Genomic DNA, 25,405 nt, shown 5'->3' on the forward strand with positions numbered 1-25,405 from the left:
TAAGACAGCGTAGGAGAAACGCGGAAGCGATTTTTGTTTTTGGTTGGAGAAGCGGATGCCCCCAATATTTTGGCGCTAATGGACATCAATGTGCCTGCGTATACGTTCCGCTTTAGTGCTTTCTTCCGTTTGCCTCGACGACACCATGACTACGACCTGAATGAACCAATTCAATCAATGATGATCGTATTCAACGTATTCGAATTTTGACTTCGATTGACAAAGTGATCGTAGAATTTAGGTTTTTAGAGCTAAGATTCATGAAGACAAACTTACAATGTCGGATGACCATTATAACAACAATAAACAACAAACACAATTCCGACAGGCGCTTCATAGGCAGTATGTTTGGACATTGTTAAGTTCAAAAAGCACGGGCTGGCAGCCGAGCCATTCTACTCTACGGAGTGGCCTGTGCAGTACATAAAAGCCTTCTCCATTCAGCTCGGTCCATGGCTGCACGCCGCCAACCAGTCTAGGGTCCGCAAATCGTCCTCCACCTGATCGATCGATTTCACTCGTCTTCTTATGCCCATCGGATCGTTGTCGAGAACCATTTTTACCGGATTACTATCCGACATTCTAGCAACGTGTCCGGCCCACCCCTACCTAGGATTTCGTGGGGTTTGAAAGCGGGCTCTGTTAATCTTCTATAAAAAGTTGCATGTATTCGCAAGCAGTCTCCGCCAATGCGACCATGTGCCGCTCAAAGCGCACAATCCCAAGTTCTGGTGCTAGTTAAGACCAGAGTCTATTATATAGAGTTGCGCAAAGAGGATCTTCTTACACTTATTATGAATAACGCTCTTGTTATTATGTTGGCAACTTTCATATTTGTTCAACCATTCAAGTGACTTTAGGGGAGTTTTCACTTCTAAAGCTTCGATAACAAAGTCACCCACAGATTGCAAAGACGTGAGTTTCTTGTTGCTACTTTATTGGGGGGTGTATTGAAGTTTTTTGAAGCTGTTTCTAGAACCAATCTAATATATTTCAATTCATGCATTTTAATTCGCCATAATAATCATTAAGCGATAACAATACTTCCACCTTACCAACAAGCATTTGTATACTTTGCACGATAGGTAGGTAGATTTGGCTTCACTCTTTGCGCAACTCTATTTATAATAGACTCTGGCTGGTTAAGACACTCAACAAACCTAACACGACGGCCCTCCGACGAGCCAAGAGGTTTGCGCAGAACCAATGAGCCGATGCTTCAAAGGGGGGCCAGTGCATAACTCACCCTCGAGGTTAGCTGCGTGTCCTTGCAGCATCGAACATCGTGACTCGCTTTTTTAGAAGAACACCATGGTATCGTGCCAGCGCATTGCCGGCTTTCCAGGTGGCCTTACAACGCCCTATGTCCTCGGAAAGTGGGAAGGGTCGACTTCGCGCCTGCTTCCCTCTGCACGATTGGTATCAAGAATGATGATGCCGCGTGCACCCCAAATTGACCTCTCTGGTATAGGGCCTATTCGCCAGCACACAGAAGGACTTGCCGACGCGGTGCCTACGCCTGCCCCAGCCTTGACGAGGACCCCTTTTCGTCCAGAACCCGCCCGATTGACCGACGCCGCGAAAGCGACGATACCATGTTGTTCTTCACGCTGCCACTTGTTCGATAAAAGGATCGAGTTCGACTACAGGGCACCGGTATGACCCATGAAGCCGACTCCGAACCCTTGGACCACCTCTTATTTGCGCCTGAACTAGCCATTCCTCGAGTCCACGCGCCACCTTCTGTGTAGCTCCGAAACGATTTGGACGATAGCCGATAACACGGCGTTCCAGCCAACTTCATCTTTACACATCCTCTGGACTAGGTTGTCCGGGGTAGCGTCCAGACCACATGTGGCAAGCATCTCTGGAGACCGCTCTGTAGGGGCCATCGCCCCACGTGTCTTGGCCATTACGACCCTGTAGGCGTCACCCCATGGATTCGCGGATTAGTTTGTATCGGTGGTGACGAAAACGAAGTGGTTGAAGAATTCGTGTTCTTGGGCTCACTGGTGAACTCTAATAACGATAACATAAGAGAAATTCGGAGACGCATCATGGCAGAAAATCGTACGTTCTTTGGACTCTGCAAAACGCTCCGATCGAATAGAGTTCGTCGCCGTACCAAACTGACTATCTAAAAAAACGCCCATTAAACCCGTAGTCCTCTACGCACACAACACGAGACCTGGCCAATGCCGGTGGAGGATCAACGCGCACTTGGAGTTTTCGAGAGGAAAGTGTTGCGTACCATCTATGGCGGGATGCAGATACATGGAGGAGGCGAATGAACCACGAGTTGCAACAGCTGTTGGGAGAACCATCCATCGTTCACACCGCAAAAAACTGAACACTGCGGTGGACCGGGCACGTAGCCAGAATGTCGGAAAATAACCTGGTAAATATAATTCTCGACAACGGTCCGACGGGCACAAGAAGGCGAGATGCGCAGCGAGCAAGGTCGATCAGGTGGAAGACGATTTGCGGAGCGCTTCTAAGCACACGAAAATAAGAATAGCAGCAAGAGGAATTCTTTTATCTTGGACGCGTTTGCGCACAAACACGCGTCAATCTTGGATGCGTTTGCGGACGCACACGCGTCAGTATATCATCGGCCTTAGTCTGAGAAATAATAATAACGTTAACGTACCGTCCGCCACCTACACCTCACCGTAGATATACGCAGCACTTTTCTTTCGAAAACTCCAAGTGTGCGTTGGTCGCCCACGATCATCGTCCAGGTCTCGTGCTCGTAGAGAACTACCGGTCTTATGAGTGTTTTGTAGATAGTCAGATTGGTACGGCGGCGAACTCTCTTCGATCGGAGCGTCTCATGGAATCCAAAATATGTACGGTTTCCAGCTACGATGCGTCTCCGAATTTCTCTACTGGTATCATTTTCGTCAGTCACCAGTGAGCCCAAGTACACGAATTCTTCAACCACCACGATTTCGTCACCACCGATGCAAACTCGTGATGGGTGGCTCACGTTGTCTTCTCTTGAACCTCTTCCTATCATGTACTTCGACTTCGACGTGTTGATGATTAGTCCCAACTGGTTAGCTTCGCTCTTCTGTCTTATGTAGGCTTCTCTTATCTTCTCAAAGTTACGTACCGTAATATCTATGCGCAGCGTGAACCTCTTCGTAAAATTGAATTGGGTCTTCTATCCAACCAATACAGTGGAGAGGAGAGTGGAGGTCGTTCTTAGTGATTTCGGTGGTAGCACTAGCGTCAGGTGCTAGAACTCAAACAAAACCTTATGATATTTTAACAGTCTGTCAAGCCTCACGGGGAGAACAACACGCGCTAATTAAGAGTGTTTCAGCGAGAAGGATTATAAAGCTTTCCAGATAGAGAACTTCTTCTACCAAGGAGGTGCGACAGTGGCACATAAAGCGATTGATTAGCTACGATAGGCGAACTGCGACGCGTGTCAGGCAATAGTCCGGTGGAGAGGTATACCATAACTCCAAACGACACACCACCTTCAAGGCGAAGTTGCGTTTGGTTGGAACGGAGCGGGGTGCATCTGAGCCTGAACGGACGACTTGGTCGAAACAGAAGATGAAAGGCATCGGTGTGACCCAAGTTGCCCAACATCAGGGGAAAGAATCAGCCTGAAATACCCAATCAGCGGACTTAAAACTATTGGCGACTTATCAACAGACCAAAGCGGAAGGTGGACGTACCCCAATTCATTAGCTAAATATCTCTATAGGAACAATATATGAAGAATGGTTCAAAATTTGGAACAATGCAAATGGCCAGCAGGAAATCAATCCATTTATTGATCTATAACGGTGTATACAAATCTAATATTGGTTCTAACAGACCTGTGTACCATGCAGAATGATGGTAAAAGCTGCTGCCGCTATGATAAATGAATCAATTTTGTTCTCTGATGATTATATATTGGGCCACATAAAGTTAACTCTTTATAAACCAGGGTGGATCTAAAGTGTAACGGACAGATAATAAAACGAAATGGTTTTCTGACGGACATGGGCAGATATCCTGAAAATATCCTGAAATCGATGAATATAGGCGAAGATGAAGATTGAAGTCTTCGACCAGAGGTCGCACAGACTGAACACTTAACATCTAGCATTAGACAGCGGACAGGACATTTACACAACACCCAGTGGACCAATGGAGAACTTTTCCCTTTACGAAAAGTTTTCTCCTTACCGGGGCGGGAATCGAACCCACACTCCACAGCACATGGGTCTAGACAATTGACGTCGCTAACCGCACGGCCACGAAGCCCACAAGTGTAACAAGTGTAACGGTTTGTAATGGAAAAAGGCAGACAACCGTAACAAAATGGAACTCTGACAAGGAACAAGAGCTGAAATGCTGTAAATGCGACGAAACAGAAATATACAATTTGTAAAATCGTATGTTTCCATTAATTAAATATTTAATATATTCTATATATGAAGAGATTTAACGATCCTTTTGAAGACTATGAAGCCTGTTCATAGGTCTGTTCGACCCAAGATTAGATCAATAATAGACTTGATGTCTTGATGCTGTCTTACGAAGTGCTTCATATGCGTAGCTACCTAACCGTACACCGTTGCGTCGATGTGGTCTACATACAAGCTTCCCGACTCCGACTTCCGTGATTCGAACCCAGTCTGCCGCACTTCATTTTTTGCCTTTCTTGTACAACAAAGTTGTACTTAAAATAAATCGCAGATTTCTGTGAAATTTCACCGAAATCTCAACAGCAGAACTATTCGGTGAATAATTTTACAGATTTTCGGTGGTTTTGACAGTTGAACAAAGGAAAAATTGCAGAAAATTCGGTGAAATAATTACCGAACAGTTCTGCTGTTGAGATTTCGGTGAATTGAAGCAAAATTCACCGAAATCTGTGAAATGATTTAAGTGTGTACACACTTAAAATAAATCGCAGAATACTGTGATTTTTTTTACCGAAATCTATCTGTGAACGGAAATTTCACAGATATCTCTGTAATATTTGAAGAATTCAAAAGTGACAGATCAAAATACACCGAACGTTCGGTAACATAGGCAGGTTTACGAAAATCTGCGAAATTATCACAGAAAGTTCGGTGAAAATGAATATTGTTGTGGTTTTGTATGATTTTACCGGTACTCCTGTAAAATCGTTGCTGTCAAACACTTGTCATTCGTATTGAAACCATCAAGAAACATCACACGTTGTAGATAATGAAAAATTCAGTCGAAAAATTGGACGTAAAGACGTACACACTTAAAATATTTCACAGATTTCGGTGAAATTTCACCGAAATCTCAACAGCAGAAGTTTCGGTAAAAAGTTCGGTGATTTTTCAAATCACCAAAAAATCTGTAAAATTCAAGAAATGTCACCTGTCAAATGTACCGAAATGTTCTGTATTTTTTTACAGATTTTCTGTGATTTTGTTCTTGTTTTGTTACAGATATCACCGAACGTTTCGGTACTTTTTCGCAAATTTTCTGTAAATTTTTCGTTGTTCCACCGTATGGTTCAGTGATTTTACAGAACAACAATATGAAAAAATATGAATGTTATTCGGATTATTTTAAATGAAAATGTAGTATTGAAGCAGAACATTGTAAAAGATTGTACCATTAGATATATGGGCGTGAGGCTAAAGTATACATAGATGAGAATTAATTTAAATTTTGTGCAGGCTCTTGTTCTTCGGGCACTTTGGTTGCATGCGGGTCGACAATAGTTCATCGATACATGGTGAATAATGTGCTGATGATATAACCTGACCCGGCAGAAAAAGAAATTGAAAAACGATTGAAAAGAAAAAAGTTTTTGATTGCTTTTCGTCGTACTTACGGAAAATGCCTACGATTTTTTTTACGTCCATTTTTTCGACTGAATTTTTCATTATCTACAACGTGTGATGTTTCTTGATGGTTTCAATATGAATGACAAGTGTTTGACAGCAACGATTTTACAGGAGTACCGGTAAAATCATACAAAACCACAACAATATTCATTTTCACCGAACTTTCTGTGATAATTTCGCAGATTTTCGTAAACCTGCCTATGTTACCGAACGTTCGGTGTATTTTGATCTGTCACTTTTGAATTCTTCAAATATTACAGAGATATCTGTAAAATTTCCGTTCACAGATAGATTTCGGTAAAAAAAATCACAGTATTCTGCGATCTATTTTAAGTGTGTAGGTTTTGGTTTTGGTTCAGGTTTGCTGCTTACTTTACCATCTGATCCATCACGGATTTGAATGGGTGTATTGCTGGGAAGGGATAAAAACAGAAGGAATTCATCTGCCTTTGAATCAAAGGGCGAGAAAGCATTGAACGAGGCATTGGGAATGAAAAATGAATCATATATGATATATGATATGACATATATGTAATATTATATATGACATATATGACATATATGTAATCAATTGGACGGAACTTTTTTTGTATTTAAGAAGCCTATCTAAAGGTATCTTCTAGGTAAAGATCAATAAATATATTGCCGTAGAACACATTCACAGCTCATACAGCATTTATCTGGCATGGTCCATGCAATGTATTGTAGACTATGATTTTCAAAAAAAAATGTTTCTAATGCGAGTGAAAGAGACAGGTTATAAAATTCTAGATGTGATTGTTATTGATTCTACCAAAACGTCATAGATAGTAGCTCTAAATTGGTAATAATAATTCCCTTATTCGGCTTGAATCCACAAGGCTTCTATCAAAGCGTTATATACCGATACCATGGACCCCCGATAATTTGAACGGTACCTCATTCAAATTAACGGGGTTCATTTTTAATTTAAACTTCTGGTTACTCTATTTGCATCAGAAAAACTGGTTTCTGGCTGCTCTCTTGGCTGGTTTGTTTTGATTCTGCATTCCGTTTCACGATGTTCCATTTTTATTTTCTCGATTCCACGTGTTAAATGACGTTTGAACCATTTTTAATTTGAACGATGTTCAAACGAACGGGGTTCAAATTAAAAAGTGTTCAGATTAAAAGCGGTCATATTACTGGGGGTCCACGGTATACGGCTTCTCTTAATGCTTGACGTTTATACGGCTAATTAGCACTTGAAAATCATATATACAGCTCATAGGCTCTGAAATGTTGTTTTATGGTTTACAAAAGGCTTATTAAAGTGCTTGATGGTTACCTGGGCATGATGTTCATTGAGGGTTTATTTTTTCTCCATCGTGCGCATCTTTTATTTTTTATGAATTCTCGGGTACTTATTCAAAAGGACGTATGTGATTTTGTAAACAAAGATTCAAACGTCGATTTGTCCGATCTGATAGCCCTCCCACGCAAATCATCGCCACAGACAGGTAGGGGAGCCTTCGGCTACCTGTTGGTGGTGTTAGTTGCGTGGAGTCCCATCAGATTGGATAAATCGTCGTCTCAATCTTTGTTTACAAAATCACATACGTCCTTTGAATAAGTACCGAATTACTTGCACAAAACTTCACGCGGCGAATGACTGTCGAAAACGGCCGGGCCAAACGATACACCGCAATGCTATTCACCCATGGGTGCATAAGAATCAACTAAACGGGGTGCAGAAAGTGCGGCGGTACCGTTCATGGAGGATTCGCCGCGTGCAATTTTGAGAAAATCAGGCAATAGTTATTTTTTGCAGTGTACGATACCACAAATAATCCAATCATAAAATGTATAATCGAAAAACGATTAGTGGAAAATTTATGTTTAAGGGCAGGTGCATACGAGACTTTCTATTTGTCAGTTTTAAAATTTTGACAGATGAATTACAGAGGTACATTTTTTACAGATTGGCAGCCTGAAAGCTGCGCCGCGGCGGTTTTTTTTTTGTTGAGTGGATTTCTCTCATTTTCTGCACGAAGGTGTTGCGGATTGATAGAGAAACCGGAGTTTTAGTTGGTTTTCGGAAAATTGTGCGGCGATTTCGGTGGAAAGAAGGCTTCAAGATTTCTGGGCCGCTAATACTTCCAAAAGAAGAGCGGATTCTTTGAAGTAACCCCACGGATAGCGCAAGATGGTGAGTTTTATTTCCGCTTGGGTTGTCTCAGTATTCCAACATGGAGTCCATCTTTCTTTTTCTTTGCAGTCAAAGAAAATGTCTCGCTATCCTCACGATGCCAAGGTTTATGTTGGCGAGCTCGGAAACAACGCTAGCAAGCAGGAGATTGAGGATGCCTTTTCTTACTATGGACCGTTGAGGAATGTTTGGGTGGCCAGGAATCCTCCGGGATTTGCGTTCGTGGAGTTTGACGATGCTCGGGACGCCGAGGATTCGGTGCGCGGCCTCGACGGGAGAACAGTATGCGGTCGTCGTGTACGTGTCGAGCTGTCTACCGGGAAAGGAGGTCGTGGGTTCCGCGGCGGAGGCGGCGGCGGTGGTGGTGGTGGTGGCGGTGGCGGAGGACCACCCCGCGGCAAGGGTGGCCGAGGGGCATTCAATCCGGATGATCGCTGTTACGAGTGCGGCGGGAGAGGACATTACGCTCGTGATTGCACTCGCTCAGGCAGGGGCAAAGGTCGCAGAAGGTAAGTTGTGAGGTCTTTAGTTGAAAGAGTTCTGAACCGATTGAAGCTTAGGACGGCGTTGCGAGTTGTGGGTTTGGGATGCATTCCGTTTGAACGGAGCGTCCTTATGTACTAGGGATGCATAACATTGGATGTGGCCGGGTGCCGGTAAATCAGGACAATGAATGCGAATCCAAAATACGATATATATTAGTGGAGACTGGGTCATAGCGGTAGCATTACTCATTATTTAAAAATTAATGCGCTCTTTTTTAATTCATGAACTAAACATTATAACTAAGGGGTATGGTACCAGCTGATAAGAGCACGAGCCAGAGCAGTTAGCCATAAAAATCGTAATATGTATAAACACTCAGAACTTGACCATTTCAATCAGCCATCGTCTGATCGAATGATTTCATGAAATTTCGTCATGGATAGGGGTAGTAGGGGCAATATGAACATACGGGGCAATATGAGCCACCCTCATTTTGAGCTTATTGACTAGTTTTATCATGTAAAAGTTATATGATCTTTAAGAGGATGCTCCACATATGCATCAACGTGAAAACCGCATTAAAATTCAATTCAAACATGAAAATACACTTGAAAATGTAAAATTTCGCTGCATAGGCAAAATTATTATAAGATTTGAAGTTTATAAATAAGGTTTTGACACAAAACTGATTAAAATACAGGTCAAAAATACACCACAATCAAAAGATATATTAAAATTGAATATTGTGCACACATGTTTGTATTGATACAAATCTGAATTTATCATAAAACTTTTTTTTCCCAAAACCGGTCTCTATGGGGCAAAATGGGCATACCTGCACAGAGCAAGATATCAGGCCTTAAAATGCGAACAAGTTCAAATTTCAGTAGTCAAATACAAAAATATTATCATATATGGAAGATTCATTACGGAAAAAATACAACAGCGCATTACTGCGATTGAAACAGAAAAAATGACCATTGACCAATTGAAATGTGGCTGTTCAAACGGTGAAGAGTGACAAATCGGTTCAGTCCGCTGTTGTGCGGTTTTTTAATTTTATTTGGTATGCAATACTCACAACTATTGTAGGAATATCATATTCTTCCATATTACGATACTTTTTTCGCCTAAATAAAGGTTTTGGATGGGTGGCCCATACTGCCCCAAATGGTGGCTCATATTGCCCCGTATAGTCGGGAACACACATTGAAATCAATACATTTTCAAAAATGCATTCCAACAATTTCCAAACGCATTTTTCGTCATTCATCGACGTAATATGAAAGGTAACATTCTCTAGTATAAGTCAACTACATTTAAACGATGTTTTTTTGAGTTTTTCGGCGCTTTTCGGAACGATTTCCTTAGGTGGCCCATATTGCCCCGATCACCCCTATAAGATTTCATTAATTTGTTTTCTAAACTCTACAATAGAATAACAAGATTGTGTTAAGATACATTACTTCCAAGGAAATACGTCAAATTGTAAAGTTTTTGTTTTTTAACTAAATAACTCTTGGTTTCCGGGAGCCTATTCGTACTAATGTAAAAATTGTAAATGTCACTACTCACTAATGAGTGGGATTGAATGACTACTGCGCCACCTAGAGGTAAAAGAATGGAAAGTTTGCATTTTCCATATATTTAGTTGATTTTTCCCATATAAACTTTATGCTTGTTGAGCAACCACTTAGACTTACTGCCGTGAACCGCATATCTGTCCCATCTTTGCTGGGTTTCCTATTCATATGGGACAAATATGCGATTCACGGCAGCTTATGGGTTTGGCTGAAAATTTTACAGTAGCTTCTGGGAGCAGACAACTTTATTTTTAGGGGGTTACGTCTCAAAAAAATGATTTTGATTTTTTTCATATAAGTGTGGTCAACCTTAAGAAGGATCGTACATAATCCTATCTGGAGCGGCATTGTAAAAAAATGACATTCAAAATGCAAATGTGCCGAACCAAAGCAATGCCTGGGTACATTATGCTTGTAAAACGAAAATAACAATAACAGTTTTTGTTGTCGTGCGGTAAGATGCGCGGCTACAAAGCAAGACCACCAACTGTCTCGACTTCCCTGGGCATAGAAGTATCATCGTGTTAGCCTCATGATATACGAATGCAGAAATGGTCAATTGGCTTAGAAACCTAACAGTTAATAACTGTGGAAGTGCTTAATGAACACTAAGCTGCGGGGCGGCAATGTCCCAGTGTGGGGATGTAATGCCAATGAAGAAGAAGAAGAATTGGTAAGGAGAGCCTTCACTCCGCTACCAATGACAACGGCCTACGGATAGTAAAATTCGCTGCTGTCGGAGAGATGGTCATCAATAGCATCTACTTTGCACGAAAGAATATCTGAAAGCTCACCTGGAGAAACCCAAATAATGAAACTTGCATCCAGATAGACCATGTTCTGGTGGATGGGCGCCATTTCTCGGATGTTATCGATGTGCGGACATTTCGAGGTCCGAACATTGACTCTGATCACTACCTCGTTGTCAGTAAAATTCGATCACGGTTGTCAACTGTATCGAACGAGAGATCACAGCGAAAGATGCGTTACAATATCCAGCGATTGTCGGCGGAAGGAGTATCGGCTGAGTACCGCCAGAAGCTTGACGAACGGATAAGTGCAATCAACGTTAGCGAGAACATCAACGATCTCTGGGAGTCGATCCATGTAGCGGTGAGCACAACAGCATGAGAAGTGGTAGGCACTGCACAGAGGCGACCCAGGACGGGTTGGTTCGATGTGGAGTGTCAGAGAGTGACAGACGAGAAGAACGTTGCCAGAAGCAGGATGTTGGTGTCGGGTACCCGATCGAATAGAGATCGGTACAAGCAAGCGAGCAGCCGAAAAACGAACCCACTGCAGGAAGAAGAGAGAATATGGAGAACAAGTGATTAGCGAGGCGAAGGAAAAAATGGATCAGAACGATATGCGGAGGTTTTATGAGTTTGTCAATGGCGTGCGGAGAAAGACAGTGCCATTTCCTGTGCAACGACCAAGAAGGGAATTTGCTGACAGATAAAACCGAAGTAACTGCCAGGTGGAAGCAACACTTCGAGACTTTGTTGAAAAGTGGAAGTAACGGTGCATTATTTGACATATGTTACAGCGGAGGGCCTTGATTCAATATTGCACATTGGATCAGGATGGACAAATATTAAAAATAAATTTAAAAATATTGTCAATTGCATGAATTTTTCGACTTTTGCGAAAATGTTTCAATGACAGATATGCGTTCGCACTCACCAATACTACTCAAAAATGACAGATAAACCTTCGCTCTCACCAATACTATTTGACCTCAATGTTGTTTACGTTTATGCTGAACGTTGCTGTGGAGTAAATCAAGGTAATTTGCAATTATTTATCAAGTTTGCGGTAAATGAATAATTATTTACTTCATTTCCAAGATGGGAGATATTATTCAACAAATTAGCAAACGTCGTGCGTCAGAAAACACCGTTTATCACGCTCTATACGGTTATTTCTTTCTGGGGCTGTCGAAGGCCAAGTTGGCGTTGCTTTACCGGAAGCATATCTCAACAATCACCAACTGGATTACTAATTACCAGACGAATGGAGGTTTTTTTCCGAAAGGAGTACGCTCGAGATGCCAAAAAAATTGGAGCGGAAAACGACAATGGCTTGTGGAGCTTTATAAAAGGGATCCTACAATTTACCTGGATGAAGCCAAAGAAGTGTTCGAAAAAACGTTTTGTATAACAATATCCGCATCGTCCATTTGTAGAATACTTCACCATGAAGGATTTTCATGGAAAGCGCTGGAGCGTAGAGCTGTGCAAATCCATACAGATGATATAGTGCGATTTTGTGAGGATCTGCACAACATTCAATGGGATTATCACAATTTGATTTTTCTCGACGAGGTCAGCTTCGATAATCGAGGAATGTTGAGAACCCGAGGCTATGGAGTACGAGGAGAACGGCTGATCTGTCGTGGAGAATTTGTCCGGAAGCCAAGAGTTTCTTTATTGTGTTTCATTGCTCAGAATGGGATGAAAGAAGTTTTCAGTACGGAAGGTACGTTCAACCGAAGTAAATTTTTTGATTGTTGCCGGAAGTTCATAACAAATTCTACGGATGTTGAAATGTATCCCGGACAATCTTCTGTTTGGATACTAGATGGAGCGCGAATCCACTGTGATCCCATGATCATCTACTATCTGCGATCAGTGGGTATAATTCCGATTTTTCTGCCAGCTTACTGTCCATTTTTTAACCCAATCGAGGTTGTTTTTGGACTAAGTAAACAGCGCCTTAAAAAAACTTACACAGAATGTGCCTGCCGTGATATGCTTATGGTAGTAGCGGAAGTCATGGAGCAGTTCTCAAACTATCCAATGGAAAACCTGTTCCGCAAATGTGGTTACATTCGAGGTGGTCGATTCGATCCAACAATCGAGCTTGAAAAAGACCTAATACAGCTTGGATTTGAAGAAAATTCAGAGAAGCAGTTAGGCATAATGCACCACATTGAATAAAAACTACAAAAACGTTTATTTTGATTCGATTTTTATTCAACGTAAAACACTGAAATCTTTCCCTTGATGAACCAAGAAGATAAAACCTTCAATGACATCAGTAATGATCCACATCATCTTGTTCACGAACTCGAGCCGCTAGTTGATCTGAAAAACATGTCTCCTCCGCTCGAACCGTATTCTCTGCTGCAGAAATAAATGATTCTCCCACAGCATCTCGCATTTCTAATGCTTCGATGCATCGTCTCAGCTGGTCCATCTTAGTCGTGAAAGTGTGTACACCCAAAACAATTCTGTGTGACATTCTTTGTATTAAGCATTTTGTATCAAATCTCGCATTCAAACCGATCAGAGAATGTCATCCTTGTTAATACAGCTCATTGCATTAAGTCGGTTTACTTGGTTTCGATAAATACATCCAAACGAATCTGGTTGGCTCCTCCTAGAACAAGTATATGAATCGTGTACAGCAATATAACTTTAACCCACACAATCTTCCCGATTCCATTTAGCTTGATAACGGAAAAGGACACAAATATGCATGGTTCTTATTCCACTCGTATCACTCATTGCTATCCCTGTTACCCTTCCACTTGTCACATCCTCATAGCATGAAACGTGGATTATGATTGCCTTTGGTCGCGTCGTTCCTCATCTGGTAAATAGTCCAGATGGTTAGCGCGTCAGTCTAGATGTACTAAGTGTGGAGGGTCCGGGTTCAATTCCCGACGTTGACCGAATTTTTTTGTATGGTTGCTGATGTTGTCGAGGTATACAGCATTACACTCCTCGATGGGGGATTGTAAATTTAGATTCAATGTAGACACTAACACATAACCAGTTCTTATTTTCTCATGACCGGGTACCTAATACAAGGGTCTGCCGTTGACTTAATACAAGCTGTGCATATGTCGCAAATTATGGCAAACTGTACGCTGAATTAATGCATGATTGTAATAAAATGTTGCAGTCTCTGGTTGGGTGTACGGTTTCTTCCAGTTCATCAAAAGTTTTTCGAATAAAAACTACTTCATCATGGTAGCCTGCATTTACACTTTGAGCCATGGAAAATTTTCGTTTTATGGAACGAATCACAGGCTGTTCTCTAGCGGAAAACAGTTTGATCAAGTGAGCTGGCGGGGCCTCGTCGATTAAATTTTCTCGAAGGCATGGATCAGCAGTGTAAATGGAATTGGCCCACATCATCCAAGCTATGTCTTGAGCTTGCCAACTGATTCCATGCTTATCACGAAGCTTTTTGGCAAGATCTTGAACTGTTTTGTTGGATGCAGCGCCAGCCCTGTCTCGAGATTCTGGTTGCAAAAGCAAATCCTTCACTGACTTAAACACAGTTCTGTTGTTTACGGAAAGTGAGTAAACATGCAGAAGGAGGTGAATTTCCTTCTTCTTCCAATTATGCAAAAGGTTTGCAGTAACTTTGTCAACGGGATAATATCTATGATTAGCCTTATCGTTGAACAAAGCAAACCGTACAAAATCCGATTCCTGTGGATGCTCCTTACCCCATGCAGGAGTAGCTTCGCCATTTTCGTTGCATCTGAAAACAACTTCCCGCTTCAGATATTGCTGTGACATCAGCCAGCACTGACGAATGAATTCTTCAGGCGTGTTTCCAGCAACACCCCACTTGCCAATTTCCTTTCCGGAAGAATGTCCCTTGAACTCGCGAACAGCAACAAGCACCCAGCAACCATAGAGACCATCCGGGAGTTGTACTTGCGAAAAGCTGCCGCCCTTCCTCTCTCCATCTACCGACTCTACCGGAACTGCAATTGAATCGCCAGATTTTTCGAAATCAAACTCGTCATTCGGTGGGGTACCTCCAATTGGATCTTCACTGGGGTCGAATTCCATATTTCTATATGAAGAATCCAAATATTCTACGTCGATACACGAAGGGTTGATTTCGTCGTCCTCCCGATGGTAATCTGCTAATTCGGATTCCATTTCAAAATCGATCTCTGTTCTTGGAATAGATATGCCGATAAGATGATGAATTTGAACAAACAAATAGTTATTACTCACCAGTTATACCGATTAGATGTATGGATTTATCGATCAAAAATCACCTGAAAAGTGTAGTTTCTTTCGCACGAGATCAGAAACCAAAACAATATAATACGTTCTCCTTCGAACATCTGTCAAATTAAACACATGTGTGCGTGAGAGCCTGGCGTGTGCAGAAATCTTCACTGTGCAGAAATTTTCTGCACAGTTGTCTAAAAAGGTGGAAAATGCGCAATATCAAATTTACGATAAAAGGACTAGGCAATCCTTGGACCAATATTATAAAGAAATAGGTATAGGACACGTTTGCATTTTTCATCCTTTTGGTATTGGTTGCAGTAAACGAACTTGTATTTACTATGTGTTGGGCTAACATGAAATAAGAAATATAGCCATGAGTTAAAATTAATAAGTCCTAACAGTGATTTTTTTTAATGCTTTTTTAAGCTGCTCAATTATTAAATAGAACTAGCCGGTTTTGTATTTCTTAAATCTATCTTTTGTTTTCAACATCAACTTTTATAACTTTTACAGGAGTACTAGAATTATATGGAATCGTTGAATTTATAAATGATGCTGATTTAAATTGTATTGCCTCCGGGCTATGATAAGTCATTCTCTTCCCCTCCAGCACTCAATAAATCATCACCACTATATTGTGACGTTCGTTTTTGAAAACATGTCTAGGCTAGATGTACCAGTTGTGGCTATAGCACCAGTTGTCGCACTAGTGCTTTATATGCCAAATGGCCAATCAAATCACCGCAAACCAAGTTCATATCGATAAAGCATATTCATATGATACGATAAAACCTTTGATCTCCTCCAAAACAAGCGAAGCATAATTGTAAAAATTGATTTTGCTTAATTTTTGACGTCCTTTGCACCAGTTGTCGCACTAGTAGTCCCTATTTGGCCAGTTCCATAAGAAAACAATAGGATTTGCCAAATAAGGAACCAATATTCTAAGGAGCAGGAAGTAAAACCTTTCGCTTGATATATAAAGTCCACCCACATGCCTTTTACTTATTTAAAAAAAAAAGTTGTTCTTATGTATGGCGACAATTGGTACACCCACCCAACTTAATTCTTACACCAGGTATCCAACTTCTACTTCGTTATTACCTTCTGAACAATCTTTAGCTTGTCACTTGTTTATCGCAGTCAGAAACGTTTCTATGTTACTAGCTAACTATAAACGAGAGCCGAGATGAAGTCAGGAGCGGTAACCGTATGTGACGAACCTCATTAAAGCCGACATGCTCACTTATTTTTTTACCGTGATCTCAGCAATTTGTTTTACAATTTTACCGAGATTCGCACAGCCTAGCCCCAGCAAACATATTTTTCGCCGAGATTTCTGTCAAAATTGCTAAAAATCAGCATATAATTTGTAAAAAATCAACTAACAAATGACATTTTTGAGGGGATATCAGTTTCAGACGGCTGTGCTGATTTTTGTTGAGCTGCAGAAATAAAAACTCAATGTGTGGATATAAGAAAAGTTACATAACAAAATTGTGCCGACACCCTACTCCACCGTTTACAATATTTTATTCTGTGACGACAGTTAGACATTTTTGAATATTTATTGCCGAAATTTCGACGAAAAAATGGAAGTTGATTGAGTTTAGTTAATAAATTACAAGATCATTAATTCGACTTTTTATTATTTCTTCTGTTCAAAAACTAAGTTATTAATAATTTTACTACCAACTATCGACATTCCGATAACAGTTCTAAGGTTAAGTGTATTTTTATTGATGCTATTAAGTTTGCGCGATATGTTGAAAAACATATAATAAAGCAAACTTGAAGATTTTTATATGTACCCAGCTCGCAATGCCATCACTTGTCCTTGTTGCTTTGTGTTCAAATCTAAAAAGCCCATTTTTATTCTGGAATTGATTTTCATTAGAGTAGGGAGAGATGCATCACAAGAGAGGCAGAGATTCGAATTTCCTGATTGATTCAATGTGGGTAGCGCATTCCTCGGTTGGATTCCACCTAGAAAAAAACCTTCGACACCGTCGTAGAGCATGTTGAATCATTCATCGGAATTCTTCACACGAAGTCTCACGTATGCTAGACAGCGAGATCATCGCAGAATCAGCGAACAAGTCCAATGTCACATATCTGCGTAGAATGTCATCGTTCTCAAAGTCACCCTTCTAGTCGGCTAGTCGTCACGTAGAATTGCGTCCATTTCTTCGCCTGCGCAGTAAACATCGAGAACTGCTCGGCTGCGTTTTCAAAATGCAGCCCCCGTTTTAGAAATGAGCAATCAACCGAGACCTTCACCTATGAAAACATGCATCCATGCTTTATTAGCCTACAAGTCTTCTGTGTAAGGTCTGCCTCGAGAGCTAATCACGCATCTAGTCACGTTTCTACACGAGTCTTTCTACTGAAACTTCCCGTGAGTGTTCCTTTTGCTTTATTTTTTTACATAATGATGATAATACCAACTGAAATAAGGTCAAACTACTTGCAAAGGCAAAATATGGTATGAACTAATGCGTATTGCAACGTTTAATATTTGTATACATTCACATTGATAATGAGATGTTCGAAAAGAAACATCTCTATATGACGACTAGTTAGATAATTATCGTATAAAATCGTTAAACAGCCACTAAAGTGGGACAATATGCATCTTTACAGAAGTGACAATAGTGTTTGACAATTCATTATCTTTGTTTTTTGGCACTACGCAGAACTCCATTTCTCAGAAAATTGACAGTATTTAAACTGTTTTCTTCATTATGTTTTTTATTTTGTTTCTATTTATTTGTTCTTTCCGATCCCTTCTTTTCCCACTTCCATTCATTGTTTTTATTTCTTCATGTTTTTCTACTTACCAGCCTATTATTTCATGCATTCTTCAATTATCTTTATCGTTTTTTATGTGTTACATCATTGCGTTTTTTTGTTATCCCATTTTTTTAATCAATTCATACGAGAAAAAGTAATAATTTTCTGGAAAATGGTTTTTGTGAAAATGTCATAGAATCGATCACCTGCATTTTCCATTTTTCTAAACTAACCACAATTGCATCTTTTTTATTTTCTCGTATTCTTCGTCAATTGTTTAGATCTCGTAGCCGTAGTCCTCGTTCGCGTTCTCGCGAGCTCCGCACTCGCTCCAAGACTTACAGCCGTAGTCGCAGCCGTGATCGCGACCGTGAGCGTGATCGCAATCGGCGATCTCGGTCCAAGACACCGAAAAAGTCCACCCGAAACGAGCGCTCTTTGAGCCGCGACCACAGCAAGTCACCGCGGCGTTCGATTTCGAAGGGACATTCCCGTAGTCGCTCCAGAACACCGCGCTCGGCTACCAGGTCCCGCTCCCGGTCCCACCGTCGCAACGGAACTGCGCATCACGACTAGAAGAAGGCACCGCGCCAAACGACGCTTGATGACACCCGAAGATCCCGACTACCACCGAGGACGAAAAACAGGCGTAATTCAAGGAAAAATGCTAACACTTCAAAACTGCATTCAATTTGACACATTGATGTCCTCCCTTTTGTTTTTGACAAGGTTTTAAAGTGATCAAATTATGATTTACTTAATCTGTGGCAGTAGCATGGCCATTCTGATTACTCTATGACTGTAAGTTTTACTACATTTAAAAACAAACATTTAATAATGCAAAACCATCCCTTGCAACATCTCCAACGGCACGAATCTCATTGGAGTTAGGACTAACAAGGTATTCCAATATCTTGTTTTCTAACGAGTTGAGATTTACGTCCCAGAAATATTACAAGGTGATTATCCGTAAGAATGGGCTCCGATCCGTTTCACCTTTATATTGATTTGTTAAAAATTAACAAACTATTTGAGATTGATCATACTTGATGTAATAAAATGCTTATACTATAGATAATAAATTAAGGATTGCAGCACTTTGACGTATCGAAAGCTCTCTGTACGGATCATGCATTTATCACTGGTTTTCTTCCAATAAAATATCAGATTCATCTGAATGAGAAAGCCACACTTCTATGTGTTTTTTTAGAAAAGCAGAATCTTCAATCAACAGTATCATAATTTCGTTCGTATGCACTTATTTATAAATATGAACTTATCGTGTAATGCAAGAATAATAAAGTATTTCAACTGTAACATGTCAAACCTGCACTTTATTATGTTACGTTTAAAAATGCTTTGATATCACAGTTCAGAATAGACTCAAGAGCAAAACTGCCTTGAATGAGGGCTTCTCAGGCTTTTTCTCTTCGGAATCGAATCAGACTACCGCTACTTGTTGCAACAATTTTAGTCTTCTATAAAAAATCACAGATTCGTGATCAATGCGAGACTTTAGTGAAAACAGTGAGTGAATGTAAAAAAATAAGAAGGGGGAATCTCTGTCGACTTTCTCAAACACGGAAGTGGGCAGCTGAATTAAGGCTCCCCCAGACCTAAACGATTTCATCGCCGCGACGGCGACAACTAGTCGCCGCGATTCTATCGTTCGGTCGCTGCAGGCAATGTTCTATTTACGCTTCCATACCAATGGCGACAGAATCGCTGTCGCCAAGCGATAGAATCGCGTCGCGACTGTCGCATCGCGTGTGTTTGGGGGAACCTTTAATCCAGGGCTGTCAGATGATTTTTTCGTAAATCTGTATTGGCAATCTTAAAAAATCTGTATTGTCTGTATTTGAGGGAAAATATTTTTTTTTTTAATTATACAGAATATCGATTAGGATGATTGTATGTGATGTACTTAGATAACATTTTCATTGAGTTTTTCTTAACATGCCCAAAAAATGCCCAAATAACGATTACTAAACCCGATTACGCAAAAATTGCTATATCTTACCATTTATGCATGCCCAATCAACTGATTCTTATAACACAATTGCATAAAATTATGATAGATAAACATATCACAATGGCAATAAAATTTTCCAGTGTGCCGAGAAACGACGAGATACATGAGGTGAAAGAGTGATAGAATGGTCTCAGGAAAAAAATAACTACCTTATAAACTCACATATCCCAAACTTCTTTGAAATGTATTAGGAGTTCGTTTTTTGAGACCCAATCAATTTAATTTAATTTAATAACAGTACTCTATCTGAAACTCGACTGAGTTTACGAAGTACACAGAAAGCAGTCACACCTCAAAAAATGGTTTTTATGTGTGGCAGTGAAATGGTACTAGGGGTTCTGCCAAATCGCACCAAGCGCCAACCAAAAATTCTCCTTGTATATGTCCAAGCTTTCGTTTAGCAGATTTATTTGATCGGATATCCCAACAACTTAGTATATTAAAAATTTTCGTATGAATTGATATGAAATGATTCTTTTTTTCCTTTTTCGAACGAAAGATCACAAGGTAGTCAAAAAGCCGCTTGGTGCTGTTTGGTAGAAACCCGGACAATTATGGAAAGGCAATATCCAATAGATTTGAAAGCATCACAGTAGACCTATAATGAACCACAACGGAGAGCCACTGAAATATTAATTAATGCAATCGTGGTTATTCGCTGTCAGTTAAATACATGTGGTGAACCATTGAAGACAGGAGTGATAGTTTTACAGCAAACCGTATTTCATTTTTATAGGGATGATAACATTTGAAATAACTAAAAATCTGTACAAATCTGTATTGTTTTTGAAAAATCTGTATAAAATCTGTAATCTGTATCAAGTCTGTATTGAGGTTAAAAAATCTGTAAAATACAGATAAATCTGTATATATGGCAGCCCTGCTTTAATCGAAACACTATAGTGCTGTCTAGGGATCCTATATTAAGAGATGTGCGAATACTTTTCCAGACGATTTAGCAACGCTGTTACTTTCGTAAACAAACGCTGCCAGCACTTGCTGCAGTGACAAATGTTTAGGCTTGCACATGACTTTACATTCGAAGACACTTTTTGATTATTTTGTCTACCCTCTAGCAGTGCATTTTCGCTAAAATTAACCCTTTCCTTCCCATGGTAGCTGTAGAGCTCCATCAAATTTTGCACCTTTCAACATTCATCGAAATATTTCAACAACAAAAAGCAGTATTTGGCACAACTTTTTGGTTTCATTAGACAGCAAATATAATCAATTTTGAGTTAAAATAGTGAAACTATTGAAAACAATCAAGTAACTATTGATTTACAATCAAAAACTTTTTTTTTCGTTTTCCACTAATTTTAGCTATGCCAAATAACTTTTGTTCTAGCATTTTTTCCATAGATGATTCCTTCCTATTGAAATCTTTGAAAAAAGTCGTGGGAAAGAGAGGGTTAAGAGCAATACGAATGAACACGATATAAGGCATCAATTAGACTACTGTTACTTACGAAAGCAAAACAAATTGTTTATTCGATAAAACTTTTCATAAAATCTTTTTCACCAAAATCGCAATACCTTTCGATCTGCAACAATAACGATGTTCATTTGGCTCAGATTTGGACAGTTCTCAATGCTCGATTGGCTCAAGATGGCCGCTTTCGCATATCTCTGAATGTAGGATCCCTAGTGCTGTCCAATGAGAGCTTGAAGTAGCTCGAAGTTTCTCCCTGTCCTGCTCATGCCCATTTGTTTACAAAAAAGAACGAAAAGGACGGGAACTACATTGAGCCTTGCCTACCCATAGCTCTGTCGCCTATCACATTCGTTTTGCCACCCAGCAGCAGGACCATCGACGGGCCAAGGCGGCCCATCCCAGGAGTTCCCAATGACATTCCGATGGTGAGTAAGCGGGTGGCACCGTCCTCTGCCAATATCGGGATGTCTCATCGGAGGTAGCAGCGAGCATTCGCTCCGATGCCGATTAGTGGGTGGAACCCTACTCGGATAATCGGAGCGTCGATGAATCAATCAAGAACACTGATGTTGAAGAAACGGCCAGAGACTAGGACCGGCCACGAGAATACGGAAACATTTCCATATGATAGATACATTTTTGGAAGATATCCAGTTTTCCGCGAGCGGTAATGGCCGCCAGCTTGCCTGCGGGTTAGTCTCTGATTTGATGTCTGTGGGGGTCAACTGCACCCACCAATCCGAGCATTCTGACCAATGTGGCATATAAGAAGGTGCTGATTAAGTAAATTCAAGCCTTCTTATATAACACATTGATCAAAATGTTCAAATGGTGGGTACAGTTGACCTCCACAAACGTCAAACCAGAGACTAACCCGCAGGGAAGCTGGCGACCATTACCGCTCGCGGAAAACTGCACACTCAACTCATTTCACAATATTCGGTAAATTTTACCGAAATCTCAACAGCTGAACTGTTCGGTAATTATTTTACAGATTTTTTTGTAATTTTTTCATCGCTGTGCTGCTCCTTTAGCTACCCCGATGGCCTTTATTTTCAATAGATCGTTTGAGCAAAAAATGTTTCCCACAGTTTGGAAGCAATCATTCATGTTTCCTGTGCACAAGAAAGGAGATAAGCGAAACGTAAGGAACTATAGAGGAATTACCAGTCTCAGGATCAAAGCTCTTCGAAATAATAGTAACCAATGTCATGCTAAGTACCACAAAGAGCTACATTTCATCCAATCAACACGGATTTATGCCCGGTCGTTCCGTTTCATCTAACTTGATGGAATCTACTAGTACTTGTATATCGCAGCTTGAAGCTAAGGCGCAAGTGGATGCCGTGTATACGGACCTGAAAGCTGCCTTCGACGTAATTGACCATCGAATACTCCTGTCTAAGCTCTCCCACCTCGGTGCCCCTGAACGTTTTACGCTGTGGCTGGAAAGCTATCTTTCGAATCGTGTTCTGCGCGTTCACATCGACTCGTGTGTATCCCATTCGTTCAGTAATAAATCAGGTGTACCACAAGGTAGCAACCATTGCTATTTACGCTGTTCTTCAACGATGTTACATTGCTGCTAGGATCGAAATGTGTGTTAGTCTACGCTGATGATCTGAAAATTTACTTGGCTGTCAAGACAATAGAAGATTGTTACCGACTACAAGGGCTATTGAATACCTTTGCTGAAATGTGTAAATTATTGACAAATGCGTGGTGATTACTTTTCATGGACTGAGAACTCCTATCACGTTCGACGGAAATGCCCTCGAGGGCGTCGATCAGGTCAGCGATTTGGACTAACATTCAATCAGCACATTTCTTCCATTATATCCAAAACTTCACGTCAATTGGGATTCATCACAAAAGTTTCCCGTGATTTCATCGACCCTCATTGCCTCAAAGCACTTTATTGTGGATTGCCAGAATTGAAAGCGTTCAACGAAGATTCATCCGCATTGCGCTAAGAGATCTACCATGGAGAGATTCGCTAAATCTTCCTCCGTACGTAGCGCGTTGTCGCCTTCTGGGACTTGATACGCTGCTTCGACGCCGAAAGATTCAGCAGGCTTCACTAGTTGCTAAAATGTTAATAGGTGAAATTGGTGCTTCTGAACTCCTGTCCCGCATCGAATTTCGTACCATTGGTAGACGACTGCGATCTTCGTCTTTGCTGATGACTAGATTCCATCGAACGACATACGGATTCCACGAACCGCTTACATCGTGTGTTCGAATTTTTACTTTAGTAGACGATCTCTTCGATTTTGAGGAAAATTGGAGATTGTTCATTAGTAGGGTAGAAAGGTCCAGAAGACTAAATTATTTATCTAAGACATTCATGTAGACTGCTGTCAGATAAATTAAATAAATAATCTTCTTCTTCTATATAATAAAAATGAAATGGTCTGTGTTCGTATCCGCATAACTCAAAAACGGCTGAATGGATTTTCTTCATTCCTTCAGCAGATATGTTCGTTATTGTTTCCGACGGGTTTATATGACATTTCTTCCTACAAAACGACTTAAGTTGAGTAAACCGTGAAAAATTAAAATAAAGATTCGTATGGAAACTTTGCATGGGCAGTTCACAGCGCGCATTTCCGCCTACTATGCAGGACAACGTCTGCCGGGTCGACTAGTAAATAATAAATAATAAATTACGTAGCTTTAAATGTCCATCAAAACTTGTCTGAGAATGCATTATAGGGTAAATCACTACTTGGGCCTATGGACCCGGTTCCCGGCTCACTGCACAGAAAACTAATGATTTATACTGTTTGGAAGTCGTAGGTTTATGGTTGATAATTTTTAAAAAGTCTCCCATTTATTTTTCACAATACTCAATATTTTTCTATCACTTGTTTTACTCCTAATTGATCCAATTGTAGAAAATAAAAATGTAGTACTCAAAATTTCGCTCTTCGATGCCACACCACTGAGCCGGAGTGATTCTTTCCACTTTTGCAAAACGGTATCATCGAATAAACACCTACCTGAAAATCGTCACAGAGCTCGATACAACCATTGCTTGAAGCTGTTAATCACCACACCATAATTCTAAACACACGCACTTCAATTGTTCTTATTTGTTCGTTTCACTAGAACTTATTTAAACATATTAGAATACATTTTAAAATGTATTCTCAAACCGAACAAAAATTCACCTCGGCCCAAGAACTTCTAGCAGCACCGTGCTGCCAAAAGGCCAGGATTATGAAAATCGTTAATAGGAAAATTGTTTAATACGTTGACGCTATCATGTTATTTATAATTCTCTCGATTTTAAAAGGTGAAAAAAATATTGTTTTTAAGTATTTGGAAGAAATTTGGATGAGTAAATATATCTTCTCAACTAAATAAAAATGATTATGAAAAATACCATCTGGCATCTTGTTGTCGTGGAACGTGCATATTTTTGTTTACGTCGCATTTTCTACCGTCCCGAGAGAGAATGAGAGTAAAATGTTGAGAGATTGAGTGAAATTTTGCTTAGGCCGGGAATTAGTTTTTTTGTATGCCGGAATGGGAATCGCTATGACTGAAATGAGTGCTGCACCTCGTTAATTTAAATCAAATAAAAGCTTTTTTGAACGATATTTAGCACGAATAGCTATTTTTTAAGCAGAAGTGAACCCCAATGCAGTATTATACAGCCCACAAAATTCAGGAAAAGTTGCTTCCTGTCATAAATATCAATTAAATAATGCAGTCGTACGCATGTTAGGCCGGGAATGGGGTAAGAAACCCTATCATTGCGAAACGTGTGCCAAAAGAACTCCGCAAATTTGTACTGGGTTCCAGGAAACTGTGGCATTGAAGTCGAAGAAAAGGCAGACGAGCTCGCGAAACAAAGTTCAAACACACAGTTTATTGGCCCAAAGCCTTTCTGCAGTATACCATATTGTACCATAAAAATGAAATTGAAACCCCGGGAAGCGCAAACGTTGATGACCAACTGGTTGGTTGCCAAAAAAGTGTGTTCAATCAAAGAGATTTATAATTCCCTAAGTTCCAGCAACCGAAAATGTGTGGATTATCCAGGTGAGTAGTTCGGCCAGGCTTATTAATTCAT

The 25,405-nt window shown here is 40.4% G+C and overlaps 2 protein-coding genes across 3 annotated transcripts; one reads left to right on the plus strand and one right to left on the minus strand.

Moving 5' to 3' along the window:
• Positions 1 to 7,765: 7,765 nt before the first annotated feature.
• On the plus strand, positions 7,766 to 19,183 carry LOC134212135 (probable splicing factor, arginine/serine-rich 6). The gene is made up of 3 exons (XM_062689730.1): positions 7,766 to 8,007; positions 8,077 to 8,516; positions 18,139 to 19,183. The coding sequence occupies exons 1-3, from the start codon at positions 8,005 to 8,007 to the stop codon at positions 18,431 to 18,433; spliced, it is 738 nt and encodes a 245-aa protein (XP_062545714.1). The 5' UTR covers positions 7,766 to 8,004; the 3' UTR covers positions 18,434 to 19,183.
• On the minus strand, positions 12,448 to 18,132 carry LOC134212134 (uncharacterized). 2 transcript variants are annotated; one of them, XM_062689729.1, is made up of 2 exons: positions 15,062 to 18,132; positions 12,448 to 14,997 (listed from the first exon to the last, which is right to left on the minus strand). In XM_062689729.1, exon 2 carries the CDS (start codon positions 14,981 to 14,983, stop codon positions 13,934 to 13,936), a length of 1,050 nt encoding a protein of 349 aa, XP_062545713.1. In that variant the 5' UTR covers positions 14,984 to 14,997; positions 15,062 to 18,132; the 3' UTR covers positions 12,448 to 13,933. The 2 variants fall into 2 exon arrangements, with proteins under 2 accessions (XP_062545713.1, XP_062545712.1); XM_062689728.1 differs by having other exon boundaries at positions 12,448 to 15,002.
• Positions 19,184 to 25,405: the final 6,222 nt, after the last annotated feature.

This window comes from Armigeres subalbatus, chromosome 2 (genome assembly GCF_024139115.2).
Source record: "Armigeres subalbatus isolate Guangzhou_Male chromosome 2, GZ_Asu_2, whole genome shotgun sequence".
NCBI lineage: Eukaryota > Metazoa > Arthropoda > Insecta > Diptera > Culicidae > Armigeres > Armigeres subalbatus.